The following is a 15510-nucleotide window of genomic DNA, read 5'->3' as shown; positions in this document are numbered from 1 at the left end:
TCACACTTAACTCCCGATTCAATCCACCAGGGGGCGACAAATGAAAGGGAAACTTATTTCATTATATTAAAAAACATCTTTATTGTTATTACTTCTTGAGAGCAGATCTAATCGATCTAATGTTAATGCAATACATACTTCAAGTCATAATTTATACTTATAGATTATGTAAACATAAAAGGTAATTTCAGTACAATCAACAGGTAGAAAAGAATTTCTGGCTACAACACACTCTTATCATTGCTTGGTACCCTTCCTTGAAACAGCTTAAAATCTGAATTGTCAGTAAAGAAATGAGCTATGGCAGACTTAAAGTGCTTTCTTGTGTGATCAAGCTTTGGTGAATTGTCTGTGCACATCCATTGAAAAATGATTGCTCAGAGCTGATGGATTTCAGCCACAGATTGAAACTAAACTTTGTTGCAGAGATAAAAACAAAAAAGGCACTTAAAAGTTCTTTAATTGAGGCTGTTCTCATCTTCACCCATAGAGAAAATACTCAAGTCACTGCATCGACCTCCGTTTTTTGCCTTGACCCGATTATCTCCATCTTCAATGGTGCTACACTCTTGCCAGAGTCCTCGATTTGAATGTCTGGAGGAACTAAAAAGAGAAAAATATATACAATAAGTAAGAGTCTCTTATCCTCACTGATTCATGCATCTGTTGTTAAGACATTCACATTTAATATCGTGCAGAGCATTTCACTGCATGAATGAAATGCAGTCCCTGAAAACAGTTATCTAGTAACTCACTAATACCTGCTTTCTGGTATTAAGCGGAGTGTCCGGTAAAGTTCAGGAGTTGATGGCACAGCAGCACTTTGTGAAGATCTGGGAGTGGAGAACGTCGTGTAGGTAGATGATTTGGCCAGCTGAGCTTTCACTGAAGACCTGATCTCTGGCTCACTTCCTGCAATACAGACCGTGTTTTAAGGACAACAGTTTTCTGGTAATGCATTAGGTGTTCATATGCAGTATTAGAAAATGATTATTTGTTAGTCTTTCTCTTACACCAAGTTTTTGTAGCTTTCACACTGATGTCCCCAAGCAGATGATACTGAATAAACAAGACTGACTTGGCGATGTGATATTGTGGAGCTGTGCAATGATTTGGATAGCTCATAAATTGTATTCACAATAGAACATAGGAAACAGATCCAGTGTTTAAACTGAGGGGGGGAAATATTGGTTCATTTTAAATTTGATGGGAGTGACACATTTCATAGCTCAGACAGAAGCCACAACAGATTGGAACAGTAGGTGGTACTAAAGAACAGCAGGAGGAACATTTCGCAAGTAAATCGGTTAGTTAGTAACAGAAATATGATGGAGTGCATTTAAAAAAAAGAAAAGGAAAAGTGCATCTTAGAGAGGCTGAGTTTCTAGAAAGGAAAGATGGAAATGGGTTCACAAAATTCAGAATAGTGTTCCTTAAAATAACATTGCAAAGACCATGAATATGTCATCATCTACAGTAAATGAGATTGAAAGGATTGGAGGAATCTGGGGAAATCTCTGTGTGCTAGGGACAAGGCTGAAAACACTGGATGTCTGATCTTTGGGTTCTCAGGCAGCACTGCATGAAAAATCAGATACGATTCTGTCATGGAAGTAACGACACGGGCTCAGGAAAACTTCCAGAAATCTCTCATGGTTTGCTGTGCCTCCCACAAATACAGGTGGAAGCTCCATCATGTAAAGAAGAGACCATATCTGCACACGATCGAGAAATGCTGACATCTTCTATGGATTAAAACGCTTTTAAATGGACTGTGGCAAAGCGGAAAACTGTTCTCTTGTAAGATTTTATGGACGATTGATAGAAAGAAGAGGGGATGCTGCTCAGTGGTAAACTGTTAATGGCATCGAATTTCAAAATGAGTGAATATTTTTCTTACAATTGTCCATTTTAAAACATTTGATGCGTTCTGTGTCGTTGTTTCTACCCTGAATAAAAATCTGGAATTAAAAATAAATAAATAAAATAAATTCTTTGCATTTACACAGCATCCCAACTTTTTCAGAAATGGGGTTGCAATTGTGCCCAATTTTAGTATGTAAAACATTTAACCACTGAGAGGCTATGTCATTCAACCACCCACTCCAGAAAGCACCTTAATTTAAATTGCACCAACTTACTAACTGATAAGGCACTGTGACCATCTGATGAGGAGCATCTCCTTCGGTCTGTAAAGGGAGTCAAATTCAAAAACTGATTCTTGAGCCATGAAGCGCGATCCTCTTCGAAGGCCTTTTTCTGTCGAAATAAAAAAAACGATTCCAAAGAAATAAATGCACCACCATCACAATGTGTGCTCAATTTAACTACGGGACCAAATCAGAAGCCTTCAGTACCTCTCGGCCCAGACGAATAGCAGCCTCGGTGAAGTTCTTTCTCTCCCTCTCGAAGTTTCTCTTTTGTTCTTCAAAGAGCCTCCATTCCTCTTTGAGACGCTCCTTCTCCTCCAGTGTGTAGCAGTCATTAAGGAGAGCGGCAGTCTCATCGTCAAACGAGGTGTTGAGTTGTTGCTGCAAAAGCAGGAGTGGTTATTCCTTTGATAGCACATTATTTCTTAATGTTCCTAAATCATTTTTGATACTGACTAACAGGCCAGAAACATCCTCGTGGGGACATCCCATTGACATAATGCTTTCCCTAGCCGCTTACCCTAACCCTTAGCCTAAACCTAACCATAACCCAATTGTAACCTTGACAGTAAAACCATATTTTAAGTGTGAAAAATGCCTCCAACCCTGTGGGGACCTGGATTTTGGTCCCCACCAAGATAGTAAGAACCCGTGCACACACATGTCCCCCCCCTTTGTAAACACACTGACTGCCTCTCATCAGATGCTGACCTGAAGTAGCTGCTGTTGTGCATGAATGAACTCTTTGCACTGCTGGACTTCACACCTCATCCTCTCCATCTCATCCTCGTGGGTTTCCAGAGGTATCATCTCTTTATTTGACTCCAGCTGATTCTGCACTTGAGAGACTTGACAAACAAAAACCAAATGGATAAGCTGATAATTTTGGTTTCTTTCCAGGCATGACACATTCAGCTACATAAGAAAGGTTTTGCAGATGAAAAATGTTTAAAGTTGTGCCATTGTGTCTACGCCGAATCTACCTTGGCTGTCTAATTTCTCCACATGGTTCCTCAGCTTCCTCCACTGCTGACGGATGCTGTTTGTTAGCTGCTCCCTGGCATGTTCACAGGACTGATCCAGAGTTTCTCTGCTGGTGTCTCCCGTTTTCTCCTCCCCATCTGAATCATGATGCTGCAAATCAGCCAAAACAATATAGTGGGCTTAAAAGGAGGAAATCAGGAGATCTGAACTTCAGACATGTCATTTCTAATACTCTGGTAAACATTTATGGACCAGTTTTAGTGCTCTTTGTATTTTGAAAGTATCTCTATGCAAAAAACAAACAAAAGCAACAATTTAATATGGTAACAAGACTAAAGCATTGTACCACTTTCGCTTACAGGTATGATCTATTGGTGTATTGGCTGAGTCCATTTGTCAAGGTTGCGTAAGACAACGTATTGGTCTGCTTTGTTAAATATTCTACTTCAACACCAAGTAACACCACAAGATGGCGTCTCATTCCTTGTTGTTGCCCAGATACTCTCAGGGATTCTCGTCACTACCACATGTGTGTACGTATGTAGGAACATATTTTCTATGGCGATATTGTATCGATACAGTGACACCAAATATCGACATTTTAAATAAATGAAAATGCTATGAATAAGGGGGCTCATCTCAACTTATACGAGGTAACCTTTCTACAAACAGTTGCAGTCTGACTTGATTGACTGAAATCACTCTAGGAGAGACGGCATTTATTTGAAAACCTTCAAATAAATGCCGTCTAATTTCTAAATGCAGACTAACTGCTACCTTGTTTCCATCAATTTGAATGAGGCTTTGTCAGTGAGCACAACTCGAGAGAATTTGACTCAACCAGCTGCCAATGGAAATGTAATAGTTAAATGTGACTTTCTATAGACAGGATTAGAAGTGATATTTTTGACAATCACAGTTAGTTTCTGTCTCATCAGGAACTTATTGCATGTGATTACCAACTTGACCCTATCCGACTGCAGACTGATAGCAACATACAGTATAGCGTTAAAAAAATAAAATAAAAATTCACAATAATATTGTGATAATATCATATTGATTCCCACCTCTAATGATCTAAAGTAATTTACAACAAAGCCCTGAACAGCTTCATGATTCACCATCTGGATGGTTTCCTGTCCATAAGAGAACCATCAATCTTTTCAAACCCATCTACCAGAGGGGTGTGTGTGTGTGTGTGTGTGTGTGTGTGTGTCTCAAATACCTGCTCCAGGCTGTCATCAGCAGTGGCTCCTCGGCCAGAAGAACTGCGTGGACTCAGGATATGAATCATCTCCTTCTTCATCTGCTGGAGGACTTTCTTAAGCTCAGCGTTCTCCAGCATCAAAGACTTCTGACTTGCCTCGTAGTCACTGAGCAAAGACTTGTACATCTCACCCTCGTGGCTGCAGAAATCAATGACATATCAGTTTATGCAAATAATACTACACATTTTTCAGTTTACATGGTTAAATGAATTTCACTTTCAAAATACCTGGCTGTCGCTTTTGCAGTCTTCCAGTGACCCCTTTTCCCATCTGACCGTCCCAAGGAATTCAGTACATCGATAGCTATTTGAGGAAAAACAGAAAATCCAACAGAACTGACACAAAATTATGCAAATCATTGTTTGTTTAAGTTAAGCACATTTACCTAGTTTCTTATCCTTTCTGTCAACCAGCAGCTGGCTGAGGCGCTCTCTGAGCTTTGCAGCTTCTCTCTCTTTTCTTTTGGCATCATGACTGTACTGAGAGGCACGGCTAGCAATGATACTTTGGAGCTTCTGGACCTGTCCAGAAATAATTGATTATTTACAAGCTGTCAGGTTTTTGCATCCTGAAATAACTAGTATTAGTAACAAAACCACAGTGTAAGAAGAAGCTTTACCTCATCCTTTTCTGTTTTTAAGCAGCTCTGCAAAGTCTTAATTTTCAGTTGCAGCTGCCTCTCCATTTCATGCAGACCAGATTTCTCCCTTATTGACAGTTCCAACTGATCCTGGAAGGAAACACATGATACATGACGTAACTGTTATGTGCCGTCTGAAGATTTTCTATAAATCAAATTAAATAATCTAATAAACTAAAAAAAATACACTACAAATAAATAATAATCAAATGAAATTCTATGTGAATCAAATGACCTTTATTTTTTCTAGCAGCATGTTTAGAAAAAAACAAAACAAAACAAACAAAAAAAACAAAACAGAGGGACTATGCATCACAACCAGATACCATCAAAGTGACAGAAAGCACGTCAAGACCTCCCAGCACACAGCTCTAAAAGGTCCGTCTTTGCTTGACTGACAATGTTCAGTGGGGATATTCACAGTGTTTACACACTACCGTGTTTTCATATCTCTAAGAGGTGAAAAATGTGACACTGCATTACTCCACCTTTACTCCAAGACATCTGTACGCAGATTATAGCCCGAAGAAATAAAATGTTGGCTCCACAGAGAAACGAAAGAGACACTTTCTCTCTTGGAAGTACATTAAAAGAAAGATCAGCGGTTATACATGCCTTGAGTCTGGTATTGCTCGTCTGCATAAGCTCCATGGTGCTGGATTTCTTTAGCTGCTCTTTCTCAAGCCCTTCTACAGTGCTCATAGTTCGCCTGTGAATCTGTAGCAGCTCATACATGGCATTCAGAGCCGGTACTGCATTCAGGCCAGTCCCCTCTGGTGAGGTGGCCTCAATATACGTAGAGGAGAGGCCCAGTGAGGCGAGCTCCTGTGGGGGGATGGAAATTAAAAGTATGTCCTTGTCTAGGGGTTATCTTTTTGGAGACAATAAAACGTTTGCATATAAACCAAACACTTCAAGTAGTAATAATAACAATCAATAATAACAATCATAATCATAATAATAATAATAATAATAATAATAATCCTAGGGCCTTCCATACCTGATTGATGTATGAAATGCACTGAAGAATGTTATCCTCTGTGCAAAAGGCACTTATTACACTGTAGAAGCTTTTTGCCAAGGGAAACGAGTACGATGACACAAAGTTGTTCTGTCTCGAGGGTGACATCGTAACATGTGATATGCTGGATATCTCATAGTTTTCTGTAAACACAGAACAAAGAAAGGGAAAAATATTGAAACTGTGGAAACATTACATCTACTGCTCTCTTCCTCTAAAGAGAGGCTTGAATTAGGTTGCAGATGAGAAATGAGAACAAAAATGTGGGTCACCTCTAAAGAGTCCCCCTCCAAAAAAAAAAAAAAAAAAAGCTAATGGGACTTGCTATTCTTGAAGTGCTCTATCAAATGCATCGTTTTAGCACACACACACACACACACACACACACACACACACACACACACACACACACACAAAAGTTACCCATTGATGCCTCAGTTGTCCACCACTCTCCCATATCACCAACACATCAGGACACGAGGTCATAAGTTGTCACCAGGGAGATGGATTAAGCAGCCGGGGGTTGTGGATCAGAGGACAGCACTGGAACAGAGCGCTGCAACAGAGCATCAAGTCATGAGACAGACCAGCAACAGATAATCTGAGCCGAAGCTTCATCCTCACAGGATTAACTGTCAGATGTGTGCCGGTTTGGAGGGGGATTCGAATGGGTTTTAGGAGGGTGCTCCTATTGGTTACTGGCATCCAAACTGCTGGGCTGTAAGATGATCTGAGCCTCAAACCAAAGGATTACAGAGATAAAAATAAGAGAATCCATTACAGAGAGTAAATCTGGCAGACTCATTTGTTCTACGCGTTTGTTTTTTAACTTTAATCACTGACATGCTCGGTGAAACAGGCTGAACCACACACTAAACTAAAGGGGCCACTCCCACAGCCTTAATGCCGTGACTTGCATTCAGGTACAGTTTCATTGTGTTGATGAATAAAAAGAAAAAACGGTGCACTGAAAAGCTGGGGCGTGTAAAAACGGTTGGACGCAACCACCAATCATGGGAAATGCCTGCTGCCTCACAAGCCAACTCTTCCCAGTTTATCTAATGAAGCAGAGAGCTTACACAGCTTTTATCTAGAAATACATACACTGAGGAGGCGATAAAGTCAGACGTGCTACGACGTGACGCACTCAATGCTTAACGTCAGGAGCTGCTTAAACGTACGTAGTCCAGCAAACATGCTTGCTTACTTTGCTGTGTCGTTTGCTAGACCTCTACATGGCTATAGAGAAATACCTTAGAAGCTTAACGCTGCTAAGCATAAATAACGTTCACACATGCCGTGTCTCCCCCGTGATGTTAGTTAGCCAACAGGATAATTAATAGCCATGCTAACATGACAACACTACAAAGATACTCACTCAAGGGCGTGAAACGGGTCAACTAAATCCAACAGTTTAGCTCCGTGCTGCTGCTGGCACGGTTAATACACTCCTTCCCTGAAAACACCTCCAACTCCAGTGTAGACTCCAGTCAACATCCTGTCAACAGCGGCAATAAGTATCAAAATTCCCGACACAGCCCAGAAAATACCTCCACAGGTTAATGGGCAGACTCTGGCTGCTGCGGCGTTTGTATTTTTTTTTTTGAAGTCTATTCCTCCGCTGTCGTCCAATCAAACTGCATTGTTATTGGTGGCACCGTTGTTAGGCAACCAGTATGAGGGCCGTGCATTGGGTGTACATTATGCAAATGAGAAATGCCGTCAGGTGCCACAGTCAGGTGTCATAAATGTCACTGCAGCGCCCCCTGTGGCTGCAGGAAGTATTACTACACATAAAGCCTGTTTTGACGGCTGCCAAATTAATTGTCATTACACATAGACTCATTGTGCTTGAAATAGAAGATAATGCCTCAAGACAATGAAAACAAGACAGTAGAACCTTACAAAAAAGTAAAATGCGAGTGATAGAGGTAATTCACTTCAGGTCAGGACTCTAACTGTTGCATTCTGGGCGAGCTGAAACTGTACAACTGATAAATTGGATAATCCTGCAAATAGTGTGTTTCACTAGTCTAAACTTCTTGATTTGACTATAAGGACCAATTTCCCTGAGCCAGTTTGAGAATTTTCTAACTTTTGATATGTGACAGAAAGCACTTCTGATAACCTTATTAATATGATTATCAAAACTAAGATCATTGTCCAAAATAATGCAAGGATTCCCAACTTACTCGCAAAAGAGATGATTAGTGTAAAAAAAAAAAAAATTCTGTCTCTGACTTTCTGAACCAACAACAAATATTTCTGTCTTGTCTCTGTTCAGCTCTGTTCAAAGGGTTTGTAGACATCCAGTAGTTAATGTCATCAGAGAAGCTTATTAGGTTATGTACAGGGGTTAAATCATCAGAGGAACAAGGTAGGCACATCAGTATCATTTGCATAAGAATGATAGGATATATTATTATTCTCTATGGTAATACCAAGCAGGAGCATGTAAAGGTTAAAGAGTAATGGGCCAAGGACAGACCCTTGTAGAACTCCTGATTGAATGTTCATTTATGCAGATCTAAATCAAATAATTGAAACAAAAAAACCCCGAGCCTTTAGGTACAATACAATGAGACCCAATTAAGAATCTGAACCCGTTAAATCAACTGGATCATAAAGTCTTTGAGTTGAAATGTCCTGATCATCAGTGTTGAAAGCAGCAGTGAGATCAAACAGAGCTAAGATCTGCTGATCTTAAGGTCACTGATGACTTTATAAGAGCTGCTTCTGTGCTATGATTGGTTCAGAGACATCATTGGCACATGTCATAAGTGCTGTGAGGTAAAATTAATTCAGCTGAAACAAATGTTTTATTTTCAGATATTTTGCCGACCATGTTTGTGAGAAAAAAGTCAGATTAAATTTAAAATAGGTGCCACTGTTATGGCTAAAGATGCGCTGAAATATATCCAGAAGGGACATGACTACTCCTAAGAAGCTTTCAGTACTGAAATTCAAACTTTATTATCTAAATAAGGTGCTCAATTTGACATTTTGTGCAAAAGAAAAAATACAAGTATAGCAAAAATACACAAAGTAATTTATACAGGTCATAGGATATGCTTCTGTATTGATGACAAAAAAAAACTGTGCTCAGCACAAAATAAAGAGATGAAAAGCAATTACGTTTCAGGAAATTCACTTTCACTTTACTTTGCATTTAAGTTGTGAAGTTTATTTGAGAGTTGCATCTTTTAGCATGGTTTCCTCACAGCGAGAAGGTTCTGGGTTTGTACCCTCTGTTGGACTTTGCATGTTCTCCCTGTGTGGATTTCCTCCAAGTGCTCCAGTTTACTCCCAGTCCAAAGATGTGCTTGTTCGGCTAATGGTGATTCTAAATTGGCCATATGTGCTAATGTGAGTGTGAATGATTGTTTTTCTCTCTGTGTTGACCCTGTGATGGACTAGCGACCTGTCCAGGGTGAACCCCACTGTTCAACCAATGTCAGCTAGGGTAGGAAGACTCCAAGTTGGATAAATGATTATGAAAATAGAAATATGTTTAAATTTTCTCCTTAAGTGCTTGTATATAAAAGATCGCCAAGTTACATCGTTGTTGTGTAGCCAGGAGGACGTTCTTCTTAGTGTTTTTCTCCACTAATGTCTGAGACATCTGCCCTCCATGTTTGAATGCAACACTGGCAAGAAGAGAATATTATTTGACATATTTATACGGCAATGCTTGATATTGATGTTACATTGGTTTATAATGTGGCCATATAATATCAGCATGTCCTTAACATAGGAACTTTGCTAATTTACTAGTTCTAAAAAAGTCAGAACTCAAGTAAAAGTACATCTGTTTAAGTTGGAAGATATTCCATCACTATCACCCAATAGTGTTAACAAAGGCTCTATACAGACTCTCAGGACCCTGTGGGGCATTTTGCAGTCACATGAGGGCAACCCGTTGCTCACAATTGGCAAAAAGATGATACTACACCCTGTTATCCAAAGCAACCACTTGAAAACATGCAGCAGGTCGACTCGTCAGTATTCTGGTATCGTCCAGACTCAGGCTGATCTATGCACTCTGCAATGAAGGCCTGAAGCTGGGACACTGGCTCCTTGTCTTTCTGATGATGCTGAAAAAAAGAACCATTATAAGAATAAATACATAAATACATAAATAAATAAAATATGCTCAAATTCAACAGTAAATTACATCCCCGCAAGATATCAAATATCAGGGTGGCTCGGACTGACCTTGATGGTTTCGTACGTGTCAGTGATAAGAGCAATGAACAGACTGAGCACCATGTAGATGAAGATAGAGATGAAGGAATAGAGGTAGAGTCTGCTGAAGAGCCACACCATGTAGGTTTTGTCTCTCATCCTCTGAAAGGTGGAAAACATATCATCACCATTGAGGAGAGAGAAGAGGCACTCTGTCACTTTAGCCAGTGTTCTGAACTGTAAAACAATGTTTAAATAACGATTAACATTCTGACATCGTGTTTCTGGAAATCATGTCGGAACAGATCACCCTAATGTTTGTACTGTAATATGAATTAAAGTGTTTATACTTTGTCGTGGTAAGGTCCAAGGACGATCCAGCCACAGAAACAGTACCCGAGGTAGATTATGGCTGCACAGACGCAGAATCGAAACACGTTGGGCAAAGCCGCCCTCAAGGTTAAGATTAAGATCTAAAACAAAAAGAAGAAGAAAAAATGCCAGTCCCTCTGGAAATGCATTTGCTCTTTATTTGTATAAAGTATTTTTTATTAGGCACTGTTAGGAAAGTCTTACATTGTACTTCTTGAAGAAACTCAGGTAACGAATCACACCAACCCAGACAAGCATCGTGGCTGTTCCCAGCAAGATACTGCAGACGTCATAGTTTGTTAAGAACTGCAAAAGAAAAAAAATACTACTGATAAATTTGATAATTCTGCAACCCTTTACATCAGAATCAGAATCGTGTTTATTGGCCAAGTATAAGTGTTTTTACATACTGATTTCAGACCATTTAGAAAATATTCACTGATTTCTAAAAGAAAAAAAGAGAAAACCTTTGTTTGTATCCCAATTTTCAGCACTGATCCAGTGATGGTCATTATGTCACTGACAATAATGAGGATGTACCAGCCATTCACAAACTCCATGCGGTCTGACCAGGACACAGTTTTATTGTAGTAGGCACTGAAAAATATGCTGAACTCCTACATATGAGAAATTTATCAAACAAACAGACTGTCAAACAAGTCAGCTAATGAGATGTTACTACAGGCAGTAGTAACAGGCACATTTTAACATGCTTAGTCTATTAGCTAATACTATAAAGCAATACTGTGCAAAAATCTTGAGTCACCTGACTATGGTTTTGGGTCTACACATATCAAACATCTTTGAATAAATTTTAAATTGTATCTTCACACATTGGCAGTCTGTTAAAACATGTCACACATCAATTGTTCCCATTTCATAAGTTGAATTTACAAAAAATGACAAAGATAACACAGTTTGACGGGCATAAAATATATTTTTGCAATAACAAGGTGATTTCTAAAGAGCTATTATGCCATAATTTGGGATATCTCTTTATGGTGTGCAGTGTATCCCTAAAAATCTGAGGAAACGGGAAAAGAAAAGAAGTGGCAGGCCTAACACTATCTAGAGCTGAAGAACAATATCTGAAAGTGCATCTAGCCTCATCAGAAACAGTCTTAGGTGGAAGCATGGCTATCAAGAGTTACGCCAAATTACAGAAGGACTGGACTGAAAATAAGTGGTAGTGTCAAATCATCTTGATAGACAGAAGAATAAAGGTGGTCATGCCAACATGTTTGTATGTTTCCATAAATCTCTGCACCTATGTCCCATTTTCCCCGCAAAATATAAAGAAATGAAAGGTGGCTCAAGAGTTTTTCACAAAATTATATGTGCTCTTCTTAAAAACTACATCAAGTTACCAGTATGTAAAGCCCCTCACCAAAAGTATAGAGAACATTACTTGATTGACCTCATCAACTATAATTATGGGCTGCCTCGGGTGCTGTTTAGTGTCTTAACTGAGCCAGATGCTAAAAGTATTTCTGTGGTGATACTTACAAACTGGAGCTGGATGCCATGGACGACAGATCGTATGCAGAGGATGAGAGAGGCGAAACAGGCGAGGAAGACCACAGAATCAAACGACAAGAGGAGATAATCGTTCTTCCCAGCTAGAACATTTGAGGTCAGGTGTTAATATTTTGGGGCTCTGTCTCTATAAAACTGAGACATAACCTTTGTCATTTCTTGGATCATGCAGGTACAGTTGCAATCAAAAGATTACGAACACTCAATATGGGCATGGATGTCATAGTAATTTGGGGTTTTTAGTGATTTGATTGAACTGTTTGTTTTCCAGGGTGGAACGATTGTACAGCGTACGACATTGGATTTACATTGGATTTTCTCAAATCCACATAGGGTCAAAGTTAGACATAGCAGCTCAAACATGTACACACACCCCCACTAATATTTGTTTAAATGTCCTTCAGTGAGTTGCACCTCAAATAAATGCTTCTGTTAGCCATCAACAAGCTTCTTGTGTAATTCTGGCTGGATATGTGAGCATATTTGCAGAATTGGTAGGGTTCATTTGAATTGGTTGGTTTCATGACATGAGCCCAGCTTTCGAGCATAGTCCAAAAATTTCTAATGAGAAATGAAATTATCATCTATATCAGCGGTCCCCAACCTTTTTTGTGCCACGGACCAGTTTATGCCCGACAATATTTTCACGGACCGGCCTTTAAGGTGTCCCGGATAAATATAACAAAATAAAACTAGTACCAGTATCGAAAAAAAGAAGATTTATTCATAACACACGTGAAAAGACCCAGGAAAATCGAGTTAACAATAAAAACGATAACAAAATAACGCTGAAAACCGATAAAAACCCTGAAAACCATACATTTCACACCTGAGCCTCAACTCTCGTGGCCCGGTACCAAACGACTCACGGACCGGTACCGGTCCGAGGCTCGGGGGTTGGGGACCGCTGATCTATATTATCCATTCCAAAACCAGTTTGATGTGTTTGTCCTTTTGAAACACCTAACTGTGCCCAAGTTTCAACCATCTACCTGCCAATTTGAGGTGACGTTGAAGAATTTGGATGTGCGTCTCCATCATTATAATTATTCTACCCATTTTGTACAATGTACCAGTACCAGTGGCAGGAAAAACAGTTGGTACACTGTTCTTGGGTTTGAAAGTCTCACCTTTATTCCTCTAAACTTACCCCTCACCACTGTGGCCAAATAGGTCAGTCTATCTGGTCTGAACATCTGAAACTTTTCTCCAGAATGCATTTGGGTTTTCTTAAAGGTGTTGATTTGGGAACAGTAGCTTCTTTCTTGGTCAACACCCTCTCAGTACATGCTGATGTAAAACTTTCTGCACCACTTATTATACTTTTGACCAAAAAAACCCTTTTGTATCCAATTCTCATTCGACCCTGGAAAAAGAAGACCTCAAAGAAATCATTAAAAGCACAAAATGACCATGACATTCATGCCTATGAGTCTGAACACAGCTGTATTATGAAAAGCAGAAAAGTGTTACTGTGCCCCCTGCTGGCGTTTGACTAACACTAACAAATATTTTGCTTCCTGGTGTCTCTCAGTACTATTTCTACTCACATGTGCCTTCCACGTTCCAGTCACTGCATTCATAAATTCTAACATCATTTTCAATATCAACCTTTATCTTTCCGCTGTGTGCACGATTGTCAAAAATGATCTGTGTAAAAACAAAGGATGGTTCGTCACTGAGCTTGTAAAATCTCCTAAAATATTATAGAAAATATATCTTTGAGATTGTGGCACTTTTCAGATAGTGTCACCAACCACTATGTGGAAGTCATAACAGTCTGGTAGCTCGTGGTGCCGCACAGTCTGCAGATTGATGGTTTTCAGAGTTAGGTAGATGTTCACAGATAGCAGCCTGGACACACAAACATATATTAGCAGCCAACACTCTTATCATTGGACATGAAACCAATATTTTTAGTTTAGCCACCTTCTGAAATCCAAAGAGAAGTTGGGATGCGTTGCCAGAGTGTCGTTGCTCAATGATTGCATAGGGTGTATGGAAATACAATCTGTGGTGGAGAAAATGTGTTCAGAAGTTATTTCAGTTTGTATTATTTAGCAGAGGAACGATGAAGCATGAATCCCTGTGAAGAGTAGAACAAGCTTCCTCTTTTCACGTCACAAGTGCACAGTGTGATTATTTTCCATTCTTGCCATGAATCAGCTTCAATAAATATATCTTGCACAGAATATTAAGCATTGACTTAAACAGTGTTGCAGCTACGTTATGTTTTTGTACCTTTATCAATATGCGGATCAATATCAAAGGTGTCGTTTTCAGGATCGATGGTGCTGTTTCTATAAAACACTTGACACAAAGTCAGAGGAGTGTAGTCGCCATTAATGAGCTCATATGCAAGATTACCTACAGTCAGGTTTTGGAGATTGGTATACTGAAAAAAAACAGACAAAGAGAAAACAGAAAACATCTTTTAATAGTGTAAAATTAAAATTAAATAGAAGATGCCACGTGATTAAACAAAGGTTTCAGTACCCTGTTGATAATGTAGTGAATGTGCTCATTCACATCTCTTTTGGTATAAAGGGAAAGGCTTCCGTGCCGGTGATCCTTGTATCCTTTGAGAAACAGATTCCTGAATGTCATCAAATTTTCATCCTTGAAAGTCACCATCATTTCATTACTCAGTCCAAAAGACACCAACTGTTTGGAAACAGGGGGAGAAAGAAAGTCTCACAGGTAAAAAACAAGTAGCTCCCGACCTCTGTACACATTCACACGTAACTAAAGGATTACCTGGATAGTAGTGATTGCAATTTTTAATATTTGTATCGTCAGTTTCCATGGTTTCCGACCCCTGGCTCTGTACTTCTCGCAGGGATTCATGAAGAAGTATTTGAGCCTCCGTCTGAAATCCTCCACCGTCTTTGTATCTAAGCCGCAGCAGCCGTTTCGCTGACTCTCCTCTGACCTGGCAGCCAAAAGCTGCTTGGAGTCCTCCATTAGGCTGAAGGCAGCTTTGTGACACCTGCATCAGAAATGTTTAATAGATAAAGAAAGCATCTGGCCATTCCAGTCAGCCTGATGTTTATCTAACTGGTTCTCCAGCCTGTGTACACTGCTGCTATTCTCTTCTTTATAGTTTAATTGTTATACTTCAATACATACTAATTATGCAACACTGAGCCACAACACACTACAAAACCACAGCCACAGTGTGGTTACCACACACTGGCCCATTTTAGCTCATAGGGCTTCCTGCAACAGGGAGCAGAGAAATGTACAGATTTGAGAGGTGTGTGAAAACAATTACTACACATATTTTTGCTTAATAAATAAAAGTTAGCTGCTTATATTGGATGTTGTTATATAATTATATATATTTTTAAATCA

At 39.5% G+C, this 15510-nt stretch overlaps 2 protein-coding genes across 2 annotated transcripts; both read right to left on the bottom strand.

Annotated features, from left to right (window-relative positions):
- Positions 1-53: 53 nt before the first annotated feature.
- Positions 54-7726, bottom strand: ssx2ipa (synovial sarcoma, X breakpoint 2 interacting protein a). The gene is made up of 14 exons (XM_086272681.1): positions 7442-7726; positions 6487-6619; positions 6043-6206; positions 5658-5867; positions 5022-5132; positions 4788-4923; positions 4630-4705; positions 4360-4540; positions 3134-3284; positions 2862-2998; positions 2358-2531; positions 2142-2259; positions 762-912; positions 54-603 (listed from the first exon to the last, which is right to left on the bottom strand). Exons 2-14 carry the CDS (start codon positions 6518-6520, stop codon positions 459-461), a joined length of 1788 nt encoding a protein of 595 aa, XP_086128807.1. The 5' UTR covers positions 6521-6619; positions 7442-7726; the 3' UTR covers positions 54-458.
- A 1109-nt stretch (positions 7727-8835) lies between these two features.
- mcoln3a (mucolipin TRP cation channel 3a) lies at positions 8836-15135 on the bottom strand. The gene is made up of 12 exons (XM_086271117.1): positions 14914-15135; positions 14653-14820; positions 14398-14551; positions 14086-14167; positions 13914-14010; positions 13707-13806; positions 12127-12239; positions 11088-11237; positions 10825-10926; positions 10599-10721; positions 10279-10485; positions 8836-10157 (listed from the first exon to the last, which is right to left on the bottom strand). Exons 1-12 carry the CDS (start codon positions 15118-15120, stop codon positions 10020-10022), a joined length of 1641 nt encoding a protein of 546 aa, XP_086127243.1. The 5' UTR covers positions 15121-15135; the 3' UTR covers positions 8836-10019.
- Between the last annotated feature and the right edge of the window lie 375 nt (positions 15136-15510).

The sequence above is a fragment of the Aulonocara sp. 'chitande type north' Nkhata Bay genome, linkage group LG18, assembly GCF_057382095.1.
Source record: "Aulonocara sp. 'chitande type north' Nkhata Bay isolate Kocher_YH1m ecotype deep benthic linkage group LG18, A_spYH_male_GT1.1, whole genome shotgun sequence".
NCBI lineage: Eukaryota > Metazoa > Chordata > Actinopteri > Cichliformes > Cichlidae > Aulonocara > Aulonocara sp. 'chitande type north' Nkhata Bay.
Note: the sequence above shows the minus strand (reverse complement) of the source record. Positions and strands in the feature narration are given on the sequence as shown.

Coding starts and splice junctions, on each gene's coding strand:
- ssx2ipa (XM_086272681.1), bottom strand. CDS start 6,520: ATGGGAGAGTGGTGGACAACTGAGGCATCAATGG. Junction 5,868..6,042: donor GCATTTCATACATCAATCAG/GTATGGAAGGCC, acceptor ATCCCCCCACAG/GAGCTCGCCTCACTGGGCCT. Junction 913..2,141: donor TCACAGTGCCTTATCAGTTA/GTAAGTTGGTGC, acceptor TCTGTATTGCAG/GAAGTGAGCCAGAGATCAGG.
- mcoln3a (XM_086271117.1), bottom strand. CDS start 15,120: ATGGAGGACTCCAAGCAGCTTTTGGCTGCCAGGTCAGAGGAGAGTCAG. Junction 10,486..10,598: donor TTGGACCTTACCACGACAAA/GTATAAACACTT, acceptor ATTGTTTTACAG/TTCAGAACACTGGCTAAAGT. Junction 10,158..10,278: donor ACACGTACGAAACCATCAAG/GTCAGTCCGAGC, acceptor TCTTTTTTTCAG/CATCATCAGAAAGACAAGGA.